Source organism: Vitis vinifera, chromosome 4 (assembly GCF_030704535.1).
Source record: "Vitis vinifera cultivar Pinot Noir 40024 chromosome 4, ASM3070453v1".
In the NCBI taxonomy this organism is placed as follows: domain Eukaryota; kingdom Viridiplantae; phylum Streptophyta; class Magnoliopsida; order Vitales; family Vitaceae; genus Vitis; species Vitis vinifera.
The window spans coordinates 23,665,335-23,689,855 of NC_081808.1; the positions used below are offsets into that span (position 1 = coordinate 23,665,335).

The following is a 24,521-nucleotide window of genomic DNA, read 5'->3' on the forward strand; positions in this document are numbered from 1 at the left end:
TTCCTTATTCTATAAGAAAGTCTAATATTACAATAGTATATCAACCTAAAATCTTCTATATAATATTCTTTACAAAAAAATGAATCTATACTAATTAGGAATTTTGGATAATTCCTAACATTGTCCACATTGGTGGGCTGTACGTGACTACTACTATCCAAAGACGACTTTCATTTTGATTAATTTATGTGGCTCTAATGAAAGTCATCCAAGTTGTTGAGAAGCATGTGGTCCATTTAATGCAACCGACTCTTCTTTTCTTTTCTTTTCATTTACTTCAACAACGCGACCTATAGATAGATACTCTTTGGGTATTCTTTTACAAAACAAAAGCTTAAACACAGATTTGCTAGCAAATTTCTATCATCTCATCTCATCTCATGGCTTGTATCTATGTTGTTTTCTTACTCTTCTTTGTATCCTTTGAAGATGTAGGAGCTCAAGAAGAACCCCCAGCTGAATTCATAACCTTGGAATCAGCTACACTCTCCCCCACAATTCAACCCACTTCATGGCTGTCACCTTCTGGCCTATTTGCGTTTGGTTTCTACCCTCAAGGAAGTGATTTTTTATTGGGAATTTGGTTGATGGATAAAGAAAGAACTCTTTCATGGACTGCACATCGAGATGACCCACCGGTGCCCTTGGATGCTAAACTCTTGACCATTAACGGCAAGCTCCTTCTGAGAACACGGCAAAGTGAGGAAAAAGTCATTGTGGAGTCGGCTTCATTTGCTTTGATGAGAGACTCAGGAAATTTTGTGGTCTACAACAAAAGTTACCATGTCATCTGGGAAAGTTTTAAATTTCCTACTGATACCATATTGGGAGGCCAGAATCTGACGACTGGGGTTCCATTGTTTTCTAGTTTATCTGAAACCAATCATTCCACTGGACGGTTTCGTCTCGATATGCAGGCTGATGGGAATCTTGTTTTATACTTTGCAGATTCTATGCTCTCGTCAGTGGATGCTTATTGGGCTTCTAATACCTGGAAAGCTGGCAACTCCATGGATCATCAGCTGTATCTTAATGATACTACTGGCGGCCTAGTTGTCAGAAACAGCACCAATTTGGAAACACGAGGAATCATATACAAGGGTTCGTCTTCTGCTAGTAAGACGATCTACAGTGCAAGGCTTAGCTATAATGGGATGTTCCAAGTGTATTCTCACAGTTTTGACAGTAACGGTAATGACAATAAGACGTTGGCCTGGTCAGCAGTGGCCACGGTCAACCAGTGTCAGGTGAAAGGTTTCTGTGGTTTGAACAGCTATTGCACCCAGAATGACATTGAACCCTACTGCTATTGTCTTCCTGGTACTGACTTTGTTGATTCCAAACAAATGCTACTTGGCTGCCTGAAGAATTTTACTGAAAGCAGCTGTAACAATATCTCTTATTCTGCCTCTTATCACATGGTTCGGGAGGATAATCTGGTATGGGATGACCTTCCTTATTTTAAAGAAACAATGACAATAGACGAATGCAGTAACGGCTGTTTAGAGGACTGCAATTGCGACGTGGCACTGTATGACCAGGATGGCCATTGCTCAAAACGAGCACTTCCACTGAAATATGCCAAAAGATCTCGAGATGTGCAATCTTCAGCTTTCTTCAAGGTAGGCGTAAAAGGTATCGAAATGAAGAATGATACCATCTTCTTCCAGCCGTTACAACAGAGGTCAGGACCACAGACTTGGTGCTAATTCTTGTTATCACTATTGGCTTCATTACGTGTTCGTTTGTTTCCCTTGCAATATCTGGTTTTTTCATTTTCAAGTTTCGAGTTGTGAAGTACAGAAGGCTTCTGGAAGATGGAAAACTGGGCCTTACGGAGGAGCTCAAAATGCAATCCTTTTCTTACAAGGAGCTACAGAAGGCAAGCAGAAACTTCAAAGAAGAACTGGGTAAGGGCGCTTTTGGGACTGTTTATTTGGGAGTTCTGCAGCAAGGTAAGAAACTCGTTGCAATAAAGAGACTAGAGAAGATGGTGGAAGAAGGGGAAAGGGAGTTTCGGGCAGAGATGAGAGCAATTGGGAGAACTCATCACAAGAACTTGGTTCGCTTGCTCGGCTACTGCACTGAGGGCTCAAGGAGGCTTCTTGTGTATGAATATATGAGTAACCGTTCTCTTGCAGATATTCTCTTCAAGAGCAAAACACGCCCACCTTGGGATGAAAGGGTTAGGATTGCACTGGATGTTGCGAGAGGGATCTTGTATCTACATGAGGAATGCGAGGCACCTATTATTCATTGTGATATAAAGCCTCAAAACATTTTGATGGATGATTTCTGGACTGCTAAGATCTCTGACTTCGGGCTGGCAAAGTTGCTAATGCCAGATCAAACGAGGACCTTTACAGGGGTTAGAGGCACTAGAGGGTACTTGGCACCAGAATGGCAGCAGAATATCCCAATATCAGTGAAGGCCGATGTTTATAGTTATGGTATAGTGCTCTTGGAACTTGTGTGTTGCAGAAGGAACTTGGAGGTGAATGTGTCAGAGCCAGAAGAGATTGTTCTTTCTAATTGGGCCTACAAGTGCTTTGTGGCTGGAGAGCTGCACAAACTTTTGGGTGGTGAAGAAGTAGAGAGGAAGAGCTTGGAGCAAATGGTTAAGTTGGGACTTTGGTGCATTCAAGATGAGCCAGCTCTTCGTCCTTCTATCAAGAGTATTGTGCTGATGTTGGAAGGAATTACTGAAATTGCTGTTCCTCCATGCCCAACCACTACCTCCATGTAAAATCTTTAAGAAAAATTGTGGCTGTTTCTTTCATGTAACTTTCCTGTTCATGTATTTTATTTTACCCTATAATGGAAAGCCATTATGAATTAGACCTTTCCAAACAAAAAAAAAAAAAACAATTCTCACTTTCAAAGCAATGAAAGCATCAGTGAATGTTAATAGGATTTCCTGAAAACATTGAAAATATTGAAAGTTGAGAAAGAAAAAAGAAAAAGAAAAAGTTTGCATCGCATGGAAATGAATTAAAACTAGTAAATATTTTTGAAAAAAAATAACACCAAAAAAAAATTATAAAATAAATCATAATATTGATATTAAAGTCTTTCTACAATTAATATATTCATCTATGTGTAAGTTTGATAAAACTTGTGTGATATTGGAAAATCGTATGATATGGATTGAAAAGAAATATAAATCGTAGAGATGTATGCTTAGTACTTAGAGTTTAAAAAATTTTAAACTAGCTAATTTTATAAGCAAATAACATATTTACTATAAAATTAGTGATATTGCATGCCTAGTCCTATTAATTACACTTTGGACCACATAATGCACTGAGAAGGGGAAACAAATTAGGTATGGAGAAATAAAAGATCTCTTATTTGATTTACTATATAAAAATAAAGAAAAATAAACTATAATTATGTTTAGATAGAGCCTTTCTCTTATTTGATTTACTATATAAAAATAAAGAAAAATAAACTATAATTATGTTTAGATAGAGCCTTGCTCATTTTCAAATTCTTCATTATTTATTGTTTATATATGAGGAAAAAAATAGGAGAAAAATGTGAAAAAAATAAATAAAATTATATCACCACTTTTTTCTTTCTCCCATTTTTCCATTTTATATTCCAAAAGTTGTGCATGTGAACTTGGATTGAGAAAAATTGATTGCAGCCTGCATTCATTATGCTAGATGGAAAGTATCAAGGAAAAAAAAAATCTAAAGGAAAATGATTTTTTCATGTTTGATTCACTATAAAATTTTTTAAAGAAAATTAAATATAATTAAAATTAGTTAGAAATTTATATATTTTAAAATTATTTAATCTTTATATAATTGAAGAAATTAAGTGAAATGAGTTTGAAAAAATATATAAAAATAATTTATTAATTTTGAATTTATTTTTTATTTTCTTTCATTTTTTCTTTTCTTCCATTTTTCCTCTCTATTTTCTTTCCCTCACATTTTCCCTCAAAATTTCGGGGAACCAAACATAGCCTAAGTGTCTTTACATGAAAAAGTTATTCGAGAATTGCATGAACGATGCTTAAGTAGATATTTGGGAAGAGATAAAACTATCACCAGTCATGAGGAATACTATTATAGGTTGCAATTGAAGAAGGATGCCAGTAATTTTGTTTGAAAATGCTACACATGTCAACTAGCAAAGGGTAAAGCTTAGAATAATAGACTTTATATGTGTTTACTAGTTCTAAATGGTATTTAGGAGGACTTGTTAATGAATTTTGTACGTCTTGGGATCACTTCCCCATATTCAAAGAGGAGTTCACTCTATTTTGTGGCTGTTGACAAGTTTTCAAAAATGGCTCATTTTATTCCTTATCAAAAAGTTTTTGATGCCTTAAATATAACAAGATTGTTCTTTTGTGAAATTGTTAGATTGCATAAGGTTCCTCAATCTATCAACTCTGACTAAGATACTAAATTTCTAGTCATTTCTGGATCACTCTTTGGAAAATAATTGATACCTCACTGAATTATAGTAGTATTGCACACACATAGATAGATGATCAAATTGAGGCATAAATAAGACTTTGGGAAATCTGATTCATAGTATTTGTGGAAACAAGCCTAAATGGTAGGATTTTGTACTTTCTCAAGCAAAGTTTGTATACAACAATGTTATTCATAGCACAACAACAAAGTCTCCTTTTGCATTGGTATATATGAAGCCACCAAAGCATGCCTTAGATTTGGTACAATTATGAAAAACTCTTGGCCCATGTACTACAATACAACGTATGGTTGAAAAGGTACAAGTTATGCAAGCAAAAACAAAGAGGAGGCTAGAAAAGGCAAATGCTAAATATTAAGTAGCAATTGATAAGCATCATCGACTCAAAGTGTTTCATGTATAGGTGCTATGGTGATGGTATTCTTAAGCAAGGAAAGGTTTCCTACTAGAAGTTATAAGAAGTTGAAGTTGAAGAAATATGGACCATTTCAGGTGTTAAGGAAACTTAATGATAATGCTTATGGAATTGATCTACCTAAAGATATGAGGATTTCTAAGACCTTTAATTTTCTTATTTGTGTGGGTAGCATTCATTTGACAAGCCTCTCTATCTAGATTATGACTCAAGGTTTAGTTTTGTTCAAGTGGAGGGGAGTAACACTCGATTAACTAGTCCTAAGAAAGTAGTTAAGTCAACTAGTATCAACATAATGTTTAAATTACCTAGGAAACTTGAGACTTATATAGTACATAATTACTTGTGGTAGTTATTTATGTGAATTTTCATTTTCTAAATATTGGAAGTTGTGAATACATTAAAGGTTTATTAGGATAAATAGGACAAGAAAATGATAGAAATATCTTTTGCCCTTTTTTTCAAAATTTTTAGTCAATGAAAATATCTTCTTAAGAGTTTCTATAATGGATTATAGACTTTCTTAGGTTAGACATGTTAATTATATATATCCTTTTACCCTTTCTTGCTTTTTGTTGCATTACTATGCCAACCAATGATTAACACATCATAAATTATAGAAATATCGAAAAATATCAAGTAAAAATTCAAACAAAAAATATCAATTGATAAAAATTGATCAAAATCCATTAAAATATTGGAAAAATTAAATAATAATAATAATAAAGTAAGCAATATATATATATATATATATATATATATATATATATATATATATATATATATATATATATATATATATATAGACACACACATTCTATAATAATTTTTAAAACTTGAAAATATGTTTAATACTAAATTAATTATCCATGTGGTTTGGATGCATGCAAGGACATAAAAAAATGATATTATATATAATTATTTTTAAAAAAAAATATTTAAAATTGCATTTACAACTTTATGTCGATTATATTTAATTACTACATAAAAGATAAAAGACTTATTAAAAATTATCATGATGATTTTATTATTTTAGCAATTACTTAAATTCAATTTGAAAATAAGATAATTAAAACTTATATATTTATTTATACTTTATTTTAATATTTAATTTTGAGCATAGATATATCTAAGGGTCTCCAAAAAGCCCACGGCCCGTGGCCCAGCCCAGCGGGCTAAAGCCCGACCCGAGTCCATTTCTGGATGGGGCGGGCTATGGGCCCCAATTTAGGCCCGGCCCGCCCGTAGGCCCGCCATTTTAAAATATATATATATATATATAAAAAAAATATTCAAGAAATAGAAATTAAAGGCAATTAAACCAAAGCTTCAAATTTCAATCTAGGGTCCACAATTAAACCAAGATAAAAAATTAAAGGTATTTCTCCCCAATATTTTCTAAATTTTTCTATCATTGCAAATATTGCATCATTAAATATATCAAAATTTAAATATTTTTGAAGTACAATAAAAATATTAGTTATTTGCATGACAACTCGGTTTGAAGATGGATAATATACACCACAAAATTTTTTTGTTGAAGTATCAAATACTTCAAAAAGATCTGCAATATGCCAATCATAATCATTTAATACATCAATATCTGCTTCACAATCATTGCTAATTAATTGTATTTCATATAGTTATACTACTTTTCTATATTTTATAATAGTTTCTAAAAGTTTATAAGTGGAATTCCATCTAGTGGGCATATCCAAATTTATATTTCTTTTTTTCATATTTAACATTTTGCAACAATCAAAAAATAATTCATGTTTTGCTTGAGAACTATTAAGACCTGCAGCAATGCCTCTAATTTTTTATAATGTATCATCAACGTGTTTTAATCCATCTTTTAAAATTAAATTTAAAATATGTGCACAACAACGCACATTAAATATTTTACATTGATCTTCTTTTATTTGCTAATATCTTTTTAATCTAGATACTGCTGCATCATTATTAGAAGCATTATCTAATGTTATTGTAAATATTTTATCACGAATTCCAAAATCTATAATTTCATCATTTATTAAAGATGCTATATTTTTACCATTACGTGGAGCATTTATTATTTTAAATGAAATAATTCTTTTATTTAATTTCCATTCATTATCAATATAATAAGCAGTTATACATAAAAAACCATTGTGAGTTCAAGATGTCCAAATATCAGATGTTAAACAAATTCTTCCTTCAAAATTTGCAAAAAAAATTTTTAAATTTTCTTTTTGTGTTTCAAAATTTTTTATAAGAATTATTTTAACTGTATTTCCATAGCAACCTTGAAACTGAAGATTAACAGCTCGTTGCATTGTTCCCGTAAAATCATGAGTTTCCATGAAATTGAAAGGTTGTTCTGCTCTTATTATATAACCAATCATTTCTTCACGACAATAAGATTCATCATAAGAAAATGTTTTTAAATTTCCACTTTCATCTTTATATAATTGCATATAATTTCTAATATCTACATTATTTTTAGTTTTACAATTTTCATGATGCCTTTTTAAATGACTTGTACCTGCATTTGAGCCACCACTAAGAAGTTTGTTACAAATTTTACATTTTGCTTTTATTTCTTTTTTATTATTTTCTAAATTTATTTCTATTCTATCAAAAAAATTTCATATATTTGAAGTAAATTTTTTGCTATCACATGCATTAGATGAAGAACAAGAACCACTTGCCATAATTATAATTATTGATAAAATATTATGCTAAAAATAATAAATGTAAAATTAAAATGTAACAAATAAATAAAAGAAAAGGTGAAGTATGTTACTAAATTGGAGAACCGAAGTAGAAATTTCTTCAAATTTGAACTCTTTGAACCACCAATGCTTGTTTTTTACCACCAATAATATTGAATAATTTGAGACAAAATGCAATAATCGGAAATATTGTGGAATGGGAGAGAGCTTAAGAGTTGAGAGAATAGAAAAAAATTGAGGGTATTTAATATTTATAGGGATTAAAATATTAGGATTTAATTTTTTTTTTAAAAAAAAATTTCAAGACCGTTCAACGGTCATATATTTGAAATTGAATTATGAGTGGCATGTTCAACGATCATGTGACCAGCATTTCTAATATATATATAACTAATGCAAAATAATTACACAAAAGAAGGTCAGTTCAGTTGGTGGCTAGCTCCTTTATGGTTCCATAAGGGAAGGGGTTCGAATCCCCATCCCCTTCCCTTCTAAATTGAAAATTATTTTAATTTTTACCTCGGCCCGCCTAGCTTGAGGGCCCACGGGCCTTAGATATACCAAGGGCCCGGCCCGTTGACCAGTCAACGGGCTCAGTGGCCCGCCCCGGGCTGGGCCATGGGCCTTACTCCTCAAGGCTGGGCGGCCCGGCTCGGCCCGTTGGAGACCCTTAGATATATCATAGTGTTACTCAAGCATATGCAAGTATAAATAATAAAGGCAAAAATACCTTAGGTGGCAAGAGATTTAGCTTTGCCTTGGGTTCGGACGTTGCTGAAAAATTGATGATTAATAAAAAATGTTAAATTGTTTTGAAATTTTGATGGAAATTTCCACCCATCCCAAAACACAGAAATTTGATAGAAATATCAAGGAAAAAGCCTTAAAATTTCAACAATTTCGCTGAAATATGAAAAAAAAAAAAAAAAAAAAACTTAATCAGTACTGGTGGCATCATATAAATATTTTTTTTTCTCTCTATTTAAAAAAAAAATGAATTGAAACGAGTCTCTTTTTATTTATTTACTTTATTTTATTTTATTTATTATCAGGAATAATAACATTAAGAAAAAAGATCTATTTAACTAATAAGAACTGTTATAGCTATTGTATACCGTAGAGAACCTCAATGTATTAGCAACCTATTGTATCCAACCATTTCACCAGATAAAGATATTTTTGTCGCATGTATAAAGTATAGGCAAATGTAGGCCAAATACAAGGCATGTCTGAAGCCATGCATGAGGCAATGCTACTTAGCGTATATGCTCTTACTGTAGGGACCCCTCCCCCTGATGACACGTGGCACGCTTCGCTATCCGGAGCAACTCCATCCGGACTCCCCGAAGTGGGACACGTGGCACACATTTCTTTCTGAAAGCAACTCTACCCGGATTCCCCAAAGAGGAATACACGGCGCGCTCCCCTATCCGGACTCCTTCAGGGAGAAGCACACGTCACTTGTGAATGTCACATCCGGACGATAACATATCCTATCCGGATCATTGACTGAAGTGAGCTAGTCTTGCTACATCATTCCGACAGCCTGCCACAGCCCACTATCCGCCGCCTGTAGAGCGAAAGGACAGGGTTGGTGGCAGGTCACCTCCCACGATCCGCCGCCTGCAGAGCGAAAGGACAGGAATGATGGCAAGTCACCTCCCAAGATCTCTGACAGCCGCCCACAGGGTGATGATGGCCCTGCCACCACCTTGGAGTTATCATGACGAGCCAAAAATTCCTCCCATCATTAAAGAGGGAGGACGAGCTTCTGACACTATATAAAGGAACCTTCACACAAGGAAGAAGGTAAGCTTGCTATACCTAGTAAAAGGCCAACTGCCTGATCTGCTTAATCTCTCTAAGACATGGCTAACAAAACCATCGGAGGGTGTGTCCGGACACCTCGTCCGGATACCTTTTGTAGGAACGACTAAACCAGAACTCTATTTTGATTGAGAGTGTGCGTCCATTTGACAGCTACGTGGATCATTGGGACGCGAGGCCTCAACACTTACCACAAGAATAGTATCTATAGTGATAATATGGGAGCTCTATAATTTCCAGCATCGCTTTTATGGATCCTTTAGGTGACTTGTAAAGGTTCCATAGGAATTTTAAAGGAATCATTTTGCAAAAGCTAAAATTTTTGTGACTTCCTACGAAAAGAAGCATTGAGGTTATGTCTACAGATAATTACGTCCACGAAAAGATGCGTGTAGTACGAGTCACCTCAAATTTCTCTTATTCGGAGCCGGAGACTTGGCCTTGTGGAAAGACTAAGACGAGTCGCTTTCCCCGCTAAATACTGGTAAAGACTAAGACGAGTTGCTTTCCCCACTATGCAACACCATTTCCTACTTTGCCGTGTGGAAAGACTAAGGTGAGTGGCTGCTTGGTCTACCATGTCCTTAAATTTCCAGGATGGAGACTTCAGCTAATAAAGCAAAATTATTTGACGTGACATTTAAGGTAGAGGAGAGACTTCAGAAGTGTTTGTTTCTTCTTCGAAGTCTTCTATTCTATAAATGAGCTAACATCAACCAACAAACAAAGCGCCTTCTTTGACCGTGCTGATCCCAGATTTTTCCTCCAATGAGATGTCAAATAACGATGTGTAGAGTGTCAAACACGCAAGACTGATGGAAGATGGTAGTTAATTTCCCAGCAAAAAAACACTTAACTTTGATTGAATATGTTTTTTAAAACCGTTTTTAAAAATAATTTATAAAAACTATTATTTAATATTTTATAAAATAAAAGTATATTTAAGAATTTAAAGTATTTTAACTTATTTTTCATATCTTTAAATATTTTTTAATTATTTTTTATTGATATAATTATTTTTTAAAAAGCCCCTTAGAAATTAAGTGAAAATAATTAAAAACATTTAAAAGATATTGTTTACGAACATTGTTGTATGTTTTTCAGAATCAAAAATTATTTTTTATTTTATTTTAGAGAATAAGAAAATAATTAAAAATAATTAAAAGATATTTTTGTAAATAATATTTTATATTTTTAGGAACAGAAAATTGTTTTATATTTTCTTATTATTTTTTATTTTAGTAAACAAAAAATTATTTTAAAAAATAATTGCCAAACAAGTTATTAGTATGTAATTGGATATATTTTCTATATTTTGTTTTTAAAATAAGAAACTTTATATGGGAGTTAAGAATTTACCTTATTTAGTTGAAAATCACCTTCAAACATTTTAGTTCAAGTTTGATTTCAAAAAAAAAATTTAGTTTTTATTCTCTATTTTCACAATTTTCTTTTCTTGAAAATACGATTGCTTAAGAAAATAAAATAAAAAATTGTAAAATCTTGTTTTGTTTTAAATTTTCACTAATATAAAAAATGGTGAAAAAATATAATTAAAATATTATATAATACATGTATGAGATATATTATTATAAGGGAAAATTATTATCTGACCCGTTTTATTTATTTTTAAAATGATTTAATAAATTATTGTAATACATTTATAATTAATCAACTAAATTCCTTGAATATAAAAATGTATTTAATAATCTATAGTCTATCGAAACTTTGTTTTTGTTTCTTTTTTCCTATGGAACGAATAACCATTTTCTCTTCCAAAAGAAACAATGGACGCAACAATCTTGTTCTTCTGCAGAAGAAACAGCTCAGGGCTGTAATACACTTGGGCCGTCTCTCAGTGGAATGGAAATAATTAATCTCACAACCAATAAAAGAGTCACCTTAATGGAACTTTTCTTTTTTCTTATGCACCCAATCATCTGCTACTCTTTTGGACAAGAAACGGATTTAGGGCTTTAATGGTTTTTAGCCACCTTTCATGAGCTCATAACAGAGATGAATATAAGTGTGATGGTACCTAATCTTTTTCGTATTAAGACCGACTTCTTAAGCCCAAGCGTAGCCCTTGGGTTGGGTTGAGCCTGGTTGGAGATTGAAGCCCAATTAATCTTTTTCGTATTCAGTTGTTAATAAGGATGGATTTGAAGGCTTGAAACTGTTCAAAAGGTGTGAAATGCATCATGATTGGTACCTAATCATTAAACCAAATATTTATCAAAGTATTGGGCTGGAGGCTCTGATCTTGGCTGGGCTAAAAGTCAAAATTCCTAGCCCAGCCTGAAGACCCATATGGGCTTGGCTTGGATCGGGATAGACCAGGTCCTGCCTAAACCATTTGATTAGCATTTTTATTTTTATTAGTTTCCTCGCATATGTATAAAGAGTAATCTATATAATTTCTAAGAAGTCCTTAATTTTTTTGTGAAAGCCTTGGCTGGTCTGTGAAGAGGATGAGAAGAGATGTAGTTTACATGCTAGAAAGATTATTAATTGGAGATGCATTGTTTGTTACCCACAAATTTATGTAAAAGTAGAAAATGCCCTTTGAGTGTAGACTAGACTTTATATTGCACAAAACTAAATTAATTTATCATTTTAGATCACCTAATGCTGACAAGATTTTGACACCTAATGCAGTTGTAGGGTAATTTTGTTATTGACCTATGGCAGCACTAATTTTTGAAATATTTGGTTAAAAAAAATGAAATAATCCCTAAATCAGAAATTTAACTCATCTCATGTTTTTTTTTAAAAAAAAAAAGTAACTCATTTTTAACATAAATGTCCTATTCCATTTCAAGTATTTACATGTTAGTTTTAAAAGAAATGGTTATTTTTATAATAATATAATGAGGGCATTTTTGTCCAAATGATATCAAAAAATGGTGAAAGGTTAAATTTCAAAAATTAGGTTTTGAGAGGTACTTTTAATCAAATAACCCCTAATTTTTCCTCTTGACCTAACATATATGCTTTAGGAGCAATCTACTTCCGTTGGTAGATATAGGCATAGGGCTAACCCACTCTAGTGGTTCTCATAACACCTAGCAACATGCCAACAACACATCTCATTCAAGACATCTTCTTCACCAAGAATTATCAAAGCAAATTTCTCTTAGATTTCAAGAAATACTTGAAAATTAATGTAGAGAACAAGCAAAGTGAGAGCAAGTGCAAGGTCAAAGAGATAAATTGGAGAAAGGACATTTCATAACTAGTATGGGAATAAAGGAAACATTTCGATATATACCAGAATGGGCACATTGTGATATCAGAGGAATGGTTCGATATGGGGAGGCAATATTGATTTCAATTCGACGTAGTCTTGTGGTAATGAAAAGTTTCAGAAGTGTGGTTGTGGAGCTTCGCACATTTCCATACATTGAGAGGTGTCGAAATGGAAATCGATATTAAATCGACACACATGAGAATCGACACTGTTGATATGTATCAATTGTGCTGCAGTACCTAAGCGCTACACTGAGGCTTTATCCCCTTATATCGAATTTTGGCCATCTTGGTGTCAAAATCTCAACATTGGAGACTTGTCTAGAGATTTTTACCATTTTACTATTGTTATGTTTTGGGGATTGTACATAATTGAATTTGGTTAATTTTGTTTTGGTTAAGTTGTAGATGATGTAGCTCTTGGCATGTAAAATGCTATAAATAGGTTAGTTGTTAGTCGGGAATGTAACATAATAACTTCAAATTTTCCATTAATTAGACTCAAAATATTCTTGAGACCATAAAATCAAATCCTTGAGAAGACAAGTATACAATATTGTACTGCATGCAATTGTTTATGTCTTGAAAAATAGCTTTTAGCTAGTTTGAGAAGTGACATTTGACAAATTAATTGCCGGAGCTATCGTTCCATTGAAGATCAAAAAGATAAAAGTAAGATTTTATATGTAAATTCAATGCACACATATGACAACATTGATTAAGAATGTTTAGTTCTTCCAAGGGCCAATCATCAATATAGACCATTCAAATTTGAAACTTCGATGAAATCTTTAATTTCCAATACTTAATAGTGCCTAAAGAATACATGGTTACTTATTTTCTTTATTTTTTTTTTTTGTTTTTAACATTTAATATCCCATTGTACATCTGATAAGTTCTCCTTAGTTATCAATTACATGAGATGATGCTATGTGGGCCATTGATCATATCCTCATGTGCATGGATGGAGGGATGTTTACACAAAAAATAAGATAAAATAAAATAAAAATAAAAAATATATTAAAGCTTGAAAACGTTGTCATTCTCCTAGGTCCGAGCATTCAGCCCCACTTCTTAAGCCCAAGCATAGCCCTCGGGTTGGATTGCACCGGGCCTAGAGATTGAAGCCCAAGTCTTTTTTGTATTCGGTTATTAAATCGAAGATCAAAACCTCAACCTCAAAATTGAACCAATCAGAACAGGGCTATAAATATGATAGGTTTCTAGATTGTAATAGTTTTATTTATTTGCAAAAAAGTCCTCTAGGTAAATACTATTTCTGTGTGTGGGTGCATATACATCAGGAACCTAGAGGAGTAGGAGATGGAGGTACAGGCACATCCACGGTCCCTTCCAACATCAGGATCACATTCTTCATTGTAGGGCGCAGACTTGGATCATCTTGAATGCACAATAATCCAACCTTCACCATCCTTTCCAGGGTTTTCATGTTCACTTCTGCACCTTCCACAAGCTTCTCCAACTCTCTTGCCACAAAGCAACTGTACACCCAACTGCAAAGAAGTATCTCGTCTCCTGTCGAAACATTGATATCCAAATTACTTCTGCAACACACAATCTCCAATAGCACTACTCCGAAACTGTAAACATCTGCTTCCACTGATATCAACATCCTCTTCTGCCGCTCGGGTGCCGAATAGCCTCTACTACTCCCTCCGAAACGAGAAATGGTTCCAGTTTGATTAGGCCTCAGAAGCCTCGCTAGCCTGAAATCTGAAAGCTTGGCAGTCCAAGAATCGTCCAATAGTATGTTCTTAGGCTTTATGTCGCCATGGATGATGTGGACCTCACACTCTTCATGGAGGTAGAAGATCCCTCTTGCTACATCTAGGGCAATTCTGACTCTTTCTCTCCAAATCGGGCGCTTTTCACCATTGAAGAGAAGATCTGCAAGTGAGCCATTGCTCATGTATTCATAAACAAGAAGCTTCTTAGAGCCCTGCATACAAAAACCCAGCAACCGGACCAAGTTCCTGTGATGGGTTCGCCCAATTATGGTCATTTCTGCTTGGAACTCCCTTTCTCCTTCTTCCACAACTTTTTCTAGTCTCTTCACAGCAATAGTCTGGTTGCCTTGAGCTATAGTCCCTTTATACACTGCTCCAAAAGGACCCCTACCCAACTCTTCCCTGAACCCATCTGTAGCTTTCTCCAGATCATTATAAGAAAACGATCGCAGAGTAAACTCTTCCATTGCATTTTCTGACAGCGTTCTGTACCGATGAACTTGGCTTCTGTATATAAAGAAGCTAGACACTGCAACTAGAGCACATAAGAAAGCAATGGAACCCAAACTTGAAGCAAGGATTAAAATAAGTTCTTTCTTATTGCTTTCAATCACCTTTGTTTGATTCCTTGGAGCAGGAATATCGTCTCCAACATAGGCAGTTCCCAAACTCATCTTGAGGAAGGTGATGCCTGATTCATTTTGATTCGCAATCCCATGTACCAGAGGAAGCTTATATCTTCTGCAAGTGCCATTGAAATAATAAGCCGCCCAACAATTGCAATCTTGTAGACAAGACCTGCTGCAACCCTGCTCATTTAGTGATGTTAGGGCAGAATAAGGATTGGCGCCTTCCCAACTCACATTTCTTAAGGTAGTAATGTTGTAGAGCGATTCTGGCTCTTGTCCCCTGCATCCTTCTTCATTATTGAAGCTCCTGTAGCACCCCGAATACTTCTCCCGGTTAATGGATACGAACCCTGGAACGCAAGAACAGTTGGCATTGGTGCCATTGCTTGAACATAAGCCATTAACACCGCAGAGACCTTTCACATCACATGGATTTTTGAATGCCGACCACATAATGGAGACACTGGAGATATTACTGTTCCCAAAGCTGTGGGAATACAACCTGAAAACCCCATCAACATCTAAGGTTGCTCTGTAAATGATGGTCTCATTTTTGGCATCATCTGATGAGATATTGCTGGCTAGAGTAAGTACATTTGAGGTAGCATCATATGAGCTTAAAAGCCCCTTGTCGTTGAGATCTCGTGCATCGACAGTCCAATAAGGGTCCTCCGAAACTCCCATATTGTAGGGGTAGGAAACAATCCGTCCACCTGACTGCAAACTAAGAAAAAAACCTCCTATAGCAGAAGATTCCGTTTTACTGGAAGACAGTATATTGGACAAATTCTGGCCTCCCAGAAGGGTATCAGTTGGGTGTTGGAAGCTTTGCCAGATGATAAAAGAAGAATTATCACCGAAGAGAACAAAATTACCAGAATCGAGCATAGAAGCTGAGGCTGAGGATTCTGCCACATCTGCAATGGATACTTCTTCACCCGGCCCAGTTCGAAGAAGCAGCTTACCATTTCTGGTGAATTCAAGAGCAGTGTTGGAGGACACCGGCGGATCATCTCGGTTAGCAGTCCAGACAACGGTCTTTCCAGATTGACCGACCAGCCATACGCCTACTGCGAATCCAGTATCTTGTGGGTAGAAACCAAATGCAAAATGACCGGAGGGTGAGACCCATGAACTGGATCCATTCGTTGGAGAAAGTGAAGAACCCAACTCTATGAGCTTGGGTTTCGCTGTTTGAGCTCTAACACCCATAGAATTGAGAAAGAATAAAAGGAACATAATTGATATGGGAGCCATGAGAAACACAGTGAAATCAATCTGACGTACATATATAGGGAAGGTGGTCTTTTCTTTTTTTAAATCCAAATTTGACAGAAAATAGGGTGAATAAAAATCCAACTTATATTTTAAGTTGAATCAAGTGCTGAAATTTCAAAGAAGAAATGGGATTGAGATAACTGGTATAACTTCAATAAAGTTTAATCCTTCTCAGGTCAATTTAAAAGTGATCTTCATAAAAATGCTCTTTTAAGTTCTAAGAAAATTTGTTAACTTTTTAATAAAAAAAAAAAAAAAAAATTTTGATAGTTTACTGGCGTTCAGTTTTGCCACAAGGCTTATGATGAGTTTTGAATACACAAGAAGATGGAAAGCAGAGTGGAAATGCAATACGGTCAATGTGGGGCGTAGTCTTGGCAATGTGGTCCACACGGGCCTCCGAGCGTGCTCGTCAAACAACGACCATCATTTACTCCTCCGTCTACACCTACCACAATACAATGAATGATTTAGGAGTATGTTTGACACTTCTATTAAAATTTAGAAAACATTTTTAAGAAGTTAAAATTCATTTATAATATTTTCTAGAAAAATATTTGATAAATAATTCTTTTAAAAAGTTTAAAAAAAATATATATTTTAATTAAAAACATTTCTAAACACACTTTAACATAAATTTGATTAAATATTTTCAAGAAAACGTATTTATAATTTTTGAAATATAGACATTCAAAAGTCCTAGAACCTAATGTGTATCAATAACAATAATTTCTATCTCATAAATGTGATGAAATGATGATTAGGTATATGTAAGACTTTTTCATTCATATCAAATGAACGGAGGTTTCCAAGCTTACAAGCAAACTTTTGGAATATAGAGATTATAAAGTGATTTTCGTAGGACCAATTGTATGAATGGAATTCTCATATGGACTAACAAAAAGTATGAAGACTTGTTGAAAATTGTTGTAGTAATTGTCAAATATTTATACTTGTTTAGATGAGATTTAATTTGAATTGGTTTTTTTTTTCTCTGTGGTTAACTTGATTTATTTATTTATTTATTTATTTTTTGTAATTAGGGACTAATCTAGGAGTTGGTTTTTAGAGTATTTTAGGCTTAGAATGGAATAATTTTCCTTTTTCTTTTTCTCAATGTAAACATTATAAATAGGCTTTGACTATGCAAAAAATATGTTTGTAACATTAAACTTAACTAATCTTGTCTAGATTAAATCAAATATGACCGATAAATGGAAACTTAATTGGATTGAAAAAATGAATTTTTAATTGAGAAAACAGTGACAATTAGATCTAGAGATTTTTACAAATCTAGTTTTAGACCTAGAATCGAAGGATAACAAGTACCAATTAAAGAATATTGGTCTTTCCAAGAATGAATTATTGATATAGATTATTTAAATCTAAAACCATGTTTAAAACTCAAAATTTATTCTTTAAGAGTCATCCAAAAATAATTTTCATAAAAAGTTTTAATCTTTAAGATATTTAAAACTCGATATCCATTGGGTAGATTCTCTTCCATTATCAATCACATAGAATCACACCAAGTTAGCCATTGATCACAATTCTTTATGCATCAATGGACCCCTAGCATGCATTCTATGTATCTTTAATGGGAACAAACTAACAAAGAATTTAACTTACATACAAAATTTAAATGTCTGAAACTTATTATATTATGGAAAGATATCATCTTTTCTTAATCTCCCTCTCTCTTGGATCATCTGCCTTCATTGTTATATCTCTAGCGAGAGGAATTAGCTACTAGTGCTTAGATTAACTTCATGCATTGAATTAAATTAAATCATGAATGATATATTGTAAGCCAATGATTACAAAAAATAGTCTCTTTATTCTCTTTTTTGTGTTCTATAGTATTTATACAATTATAGAAAACAAACCTAAAAACATAATTCCTAAAATGTTAAAAAATATACAATAGAGTCGAATGGGAAAAGTCCTAGAGTGAAATTTTGGAAATTCCAACTTGTATAGAAAATTTTGATACCTCATAGTGATATTAAAATAAATTTCAACAAAGGTCTAAACCTTTTGTCCCTCTTATGTGCTTATAGTGCGGTGTTGAAATGGTATCACCTTGTATTGGATTTATATCGCTATGTTTCAAAGTGTATTTAGTTACATTTTGATATACTAGGTTGAGAACTTCCACTTTATAGTTGTATTGAAATTGTATCGAAATTCATTTCGACAACCCTCTAAACTTTCTATATATTTGAAATGTTTCTACTCAATAATTTTGATGGTTCAACTGGATTGAATTGGTATTGAAATGCAGCTCGTCTTGAAATGATATCAAAATCCATTTAAATAATCCCATAAACCCATTGGATCTTTAAGTAATTTCAATGGGTGATTTCGACATATCTACAATGGTATCAAAATGCATTTCAATACGGGAATTGAGTAGCTACACTTTATAGTGGTATTGGATTGCTGTCGCTTGGTATCAAAATGATTTTCATAAAAGCCCAAACTCTCTATATCTACTAAAATTGGTGATTTCAATACCTTGAGGAGTTGAATTGGATTTCATAGAAAAACTAAGAAGCTCCAATTTACAATGGTATTAGAATGAGCTCTTGGTATCGGATTGATGTATAAAAAATTCCCAACTTGTATCAGAATGGTATTAGAATCCACTATCTTGTATCAAAATTCCTATTTTCCTTGATCTCTTCATCTTTGGGTTGCCATGCACTCACATTTATGCACATGTTATCATCTTTTTGTTGCATTCTTCACCATGTAAACATTAGTCCTCAATTGGGGCTTAGCATATATTTGAGTTCAAAGATAACGATTTGCAATCAAATCTATTTAAAAACCTATTTTCATATGTGGAAAAACACCAATTTTAAGTATTAATCGCATCCCTCAACCTAAACATTGCTAGTCCTTAGCAATTAAAAAAAAAAAAAAAAAAAGGTAGCATGCATTCCTCACAAGCTTTTCATCCCCATATGTGACCACCTTTTATTCAAAGTGCATCTTCATAAAGATTGGCCTTCCTTGTGTCTAATCAATCATTATTGATGTGAATAAATTTTTACCAAGTTATAGAAAGCATTCAACATATGTTTAATGATTCTTTAGTCTTCCTAAGGTTCCTATTACTCATTCCATATATACCAGACTTAATGTAAATTTTCTCATCCCTTAGCTATGACTTTTAGGAGAATAACTCCTCTCAATCTACATAATGCAATACTCTTTCCCAATTGATTTTGGAATACACCATTTTATATTTTACAAATCATTTTTTTTTTTAAAACTACATACACAACTTTCTCTTTTGATTTTTGTTTAGGTGTAAGGCATGTATATATTTTTTTTCTTTTACTAGCATGGAAATAACTTCTATGTGGTTACTAAGGATTAACTGGTAGCTCCTAAGTTTACACCTAAGGTACCAAGTTTCGAGAACCACTCAAGGTTACTAACCCCTCATGTATCACCTCAAGCTCTTTAGAACAAGTTCAAATTTCCAACTGTTAAGTTTTTTTTTTCCTAGTGTTCCAAATAAATATATCACTCTACACACACCTATTCCCTAGTTTACATAGGATGTTCTCTTAAAAACATAACTAAGGTAAGATGCGATTGTGTAAGTCATGTAGAGAATCAAGCAATAGAATGCCCTTGGATTTCTTAAGGAAAAACGCCTAACTATTCCCATATTTTTCCTATAAAAATATAAATTGAATTGTATTTGTAGGGAAATCCAGATGGCTTTGCTCTTGGGCCTTAGATCTAATTAGGTGCATGTAAAAACTTCCTAGGTTTAAACATAGCATTAAAACAATTTTATGGATCTAGATTATATGTTAGAGAGCTTACCAAGGATTTGGATGTTCTCAAATCATTTCCTTATGGTGAAGAATAATGTGATAGTCTTTGGAGATCTTGTAAACTCATGATCTTTTGCTTGACCACTCTCTTTTAATGCCTTGGCACTTAGATGATGGAAGTTTGGAAGGTAGGGGTTAAGATTCTCGCTTTGGAACCTAGGAGAATGGTGGAAGAAGACTAAAACCCTAACTCCACAAGGGGTATTTATAGGGTTCCTATTTGGCGTAAGTGACTTAAGTTCATCTTGGGTTTAGGTAACTTAATTTAGCCCATAAAGGGTCTTAATTGATTAATTAATCTAGAAGGGCTTTAATTAATCAATTAGTCAAATCTAGAGATATCATCCACTAACCCCTATGCTACCTTGTGTAATTACCAAAACACCCTTATGTACATCAGTAAACTAAGAACCTATCCAACCTTCATGAATCGAGCCATCAAAGTATATGAGTTCAAGCGGGGACCATTGGCCCGTGGAAAAGTGTTAGCTCCCTCAGAATTCAATTATGAAGTTGACTTAACATTCTATTATAGAGAGTCAACTGCAATCCAATATCCTATGGAAATAATAATGAGACACTTAGTGCTCATGTTTGTGATTTACTCTCGACTTATACATCCTCCCATGATTTAGTGTTTGTAATCTAATAAATTGAAAGCTATCAGTCTTTTAAGATTACCTATACCATTCTTGAGTTCCAGATCCTCCTATTATGTGATCAACTGACATGTCAAAGTTCATAAAGAGTTTATGTTAATTTCCACTTAAAGAACTACTATGACTATAGTTTACATGAACACACATTCTTAATTAAGATCACCCAAGGGGACACACTGTCTAAATTCTGTGAGATGTCATAATGCTTCTAATAAGAATACTTATTATTATCGACTTCCATTAATAGTGACCTAATCCATAAGGTACTAACTTTGATACAAGCTTAGTATTCTCTGAAGGTTGAGAGATAAAACAACATAGCAGATTGATGAGGTCATGATTACCTGGTAGCTAGCCTCATTTCATGACTCATGGTAGGTTTTATTCGATGTGTAACTGTAGACCCTCAATTTTGTCCCTTTAGTACATGTCTTTAAATTCGTTTTCAGTGCTCCACAGTAGTTCCTTGGTGGCCCATTGCTACTCATACTACTTACCTTTTCTGTCACCTTGGAGACTTTGGTTGAGGAATTACTTGATCCCTTATTGTGACCCTTAGCAGGCCTGATTTAGACTTAGGGTTTTCTTTCTTTTTTTAAGATAGCTTTTAGGGTAGCCTACTTAGGCCCACTTAAGCACCCTAGGCCCATTTAGACACCCTAGGCCTATTTAGATACACTTGGCCCACTTAGGCTTACTTAGACCCACTTAGGTCACCTTTTAAGTATTTTTTTGCATGTTTGCATGATTGCATTTTTTTGTATGGCTTGCATGACTTGCATGGCTCGTTTATTTTAAAGTGGCATGACTTGAATTTTTATTATTTTATTTTTATTTATTATATTCATTATCTCGTCTATTTCTTCATCTATTTTATTTCCTTATTATTTTGTCACTTTTTCCGTAATAATTGCCCTTACTTATCTATTTTAATTTAAAAATTTTATTTATATGTTTTAGTTTTATTTTATAACTACTATTATTATTATTACTTTTACTCATTTTTATCATTATTATTATGATTTTTTTTATTTAATCTATTAACTTTGAAATTTTGTAGGAAAAGTATGGAAGGTGTGCACAATCACATTGGGATTGAATAATTGGAGGATTTCCTTGGATGCATGGTGGGATGGATACATTGAAAGGTAGGCGTGAACATTTTGGGAAGAGTCCTCATTAAGGGAAGTAAGATCATGGCTTCAAATAGGAATCCGGGCTGCATATAGAAAGAGGAGATCACGGCTTAATGGAGGAGGGGGAAAAGGAGATTTATATTGTTAAAAATAAAAAGGAAAGAGAGGGAAGGTGATTCAGGACTTGAAGGGAGAGTAGATTCGGTGATGAAGGGGGCTGGTTTGGGAGGAGATGAGGAGGCGTTTTGAAGCGTGAGAGGCTGCTGTTTGGAAAGGATCAGCCTGCGTTTTGAAGCGTAGGAGGCTGTTGTTTGAAGTGATCGGATGAGGGATTTTTTAGAGCCTTTGAGGATGCCGTTTGGGAGGAGATTAGTAGGCGTTTTGAAGGGATCATAGGTTGCTGTTCGCACAAAGATCAGTTTGCATTTTCAGAGAGTGAGGAGTTTCTGTTTGAGATGATCCGAAGAGAGAGTTTTGAGAGCATGCAAGAGGCTATTTCAAGGGATATAAAAGAGAGAGTTTAAAGAGTGTGAGAGGGGTTGTTTTGAAGGGATCAGTGCAAGGAGATTTGAGAGCAAAGAGGCGGCTGTTTGAACTCACTGACGGAACCATCTGGACAGCAGCCCATCCATCCATGCATCTTTGAAAACGATGAATCCTCCAATTCCCGTCACTGTCAACTACACAACCAGGCCATATTTTATTCTCTTCTAGCCACTAGAGTGCTGCAGATTATAAAAAATAAAATAAAATTCTGACCTGGAATACATAAAAGAACTTGGTTCGGGTACTTATGGAATTGTATCTTATGGAAAGAGGAAGATGGCCGCCACATAAGCCACGCATTAAGAGATGATTTTCTGAAACACGCAAAGAACGGCATGCATCCAAGAGCGGTCTTCCTACAACAGATTCAACAATATGCATTCTTGAAGGCAAGTTTCTTTTTCTTTTTCTTTTTAAATTTTATTTTAGTTTAATTTTAATTTATTTCGTTAGTTTAGATGTTTTTTATAATTAGTTTAATTAATTCTACATGATAAAGTTCTTATTTTTTTCATTTCAATTTACTTTAGTGCTGATTTTTCTTTTAGTTTAGATGAGTTTATGAGTTTCTAACTTTTTGGTTTAATCAATTTTATGTGAAAAAAATCATGTTTCTTTTAGTCTACCTTGGTTAAATTTAACTCATCTATTTAGTTTAAATACTTTTGTAGTTTTAGATCATTGAAAAAATTAATTCCATGTTTGAAAGTTCATACTTTTAGTTTTCTTTTATTTAATTTTGTTCTTATAATTAGTTTAGGTAATTTTATAATTTTAGTTTGTTAATAAAATTAATCCCATGTTCGAAAGCTCACTTTTTTTTAGCTTGCTTCAATTTAATTTGGTTCATTTTGATTAGTTTAGGTACTTTTATAGTTTTAATTCATTAATAAAATTGATTCTATATTTGAAAGTTCATGCTTTTAGTTTACTCTGATTTGGCTTCACTCATCTATTTAGTTTAGGTATTTTCTATAATATTAGCTTATTAATAAAATTAATTTTATGACAGAAAATTCACATTTGCCTTGACTTAATTTCGTCCATTTTAACCAGTCTAGATGTGTTTGTGTGTTTGATTGATCATGTACTAATTCTTGATTGTTATTTTTAATTGATGTGTTTCTCGAAAATAGTCATTAATTCTTGGTGGGTATATCGTTAGCTTATATGATCTAAGTTCGAATAGTTTATTGCTTTGGTAGTTTATGGTAAAATTTACTTTTCGGAGGCTATCGGAAAATAGTGAAGATTGACCTCCATTTCCACCACTTCAATTTTCTCAGTTGTCAAAAATTCTACTTTGCGATTTTAATCACTTTTGTTTTGCTTGGTATTTTGTTCCTTATGTCTTGTCGTTTTCAAATTAATTTCTTTTATTTTGAAATCCAACACTTTTCTTAAAAGATCCCTTTAAAAATCTATTTTAAAAAATTCATTTAGAGTCCTTAGAATAAAAAAATCTCATTTTCTTAAAATTTGCAACCATATTTCGATCGGTTTGCATCCTTCTCAATTTTCAACAAAAATTTTGGTTTTAAACAAAACGCGAATCAAAGCTTGTGGTCCCAAATAAATGGGACAATTTTAGGCTAAATTCGTGTATATTAATTTGGGGAATTGGTGAAACCCCTACATAAGAAAATCTTTTTCAAAATTTATTTTTTGCTACCACCTTGCTATTTATTGTAATCATATTTACATTTTTCTTTTTGGGAATTGTATGCAAGATATGTATGATAATTAATTATTCCGAATTCTGATAATTTTTGCTAATTAATTAGATAAGCATGCTAGGATTTATTATTCATTATTTATTATTTATTATCTAACCCCCATGTCCTGAGGAAGCGCATTAGGAGTTATATATGCTATCCAGGTACGTTTCCAAAATTTCATGAATATGCATGTCATTGCCCTTGTTTGATGCCGTACTTGATAAAATGCATGACGTGTGTCATACTTCTGAATTAACCATTGACGTTTTATGATAGCACTTAAGAAGTGGTTC

At 33.4% G+C, this 24,521-nt stretch overlaps 2 protein-coding genes across 2 annotated transcripts; one reads left to right on the forward strand and one right to left on the reverse strand.

The window, feature by feature from the left end:
- The first annotated feature begins 309 nt into the window (after positions 1-309).
- LOC100259244 (G-type lectin S-receptor-like serine/threonine-protein kinase LECRK1) lies at positions 310-2,838 on the forward strand. The gene is made up of 2 exons (XM_019219227.2): positions 310-1,684; positions 1,804-2,838. Exons 1-2 carry the CDS (start codon positions 381-383, stop codon positions 2,744-2,746), a joined length of 2,247 nt encoding a protein of 748 aa, XP_019074772.1. The 5' UTR covers positions 310-380; the 3' UTR covers positions 2,747-2,838.
- Positions 2,839-13,858: 11,020 nt separating this feature from the next.
- On the reverse strand, positions 13,859-16,529 carry LOC100264417 (G-type lectin S-receptor-like serine/threonine-protein kinase LECRK4). Its single transcript, XM_002276238.4, has one exon. The coding sequence runs from the start codon at positions 16,289-16,291 to the stop codon at positions 13,958-13,960; it is 2,334 nt and encodes a 777-aa protein (XP_002276274.2). The 5' UTR covers positions 16,292-16,529; the 3' UTR covers positions 13,859-13,957.
- Between the last annotated feature and the right edge of the window lie 7,992 nt (positions 16,530-24,521).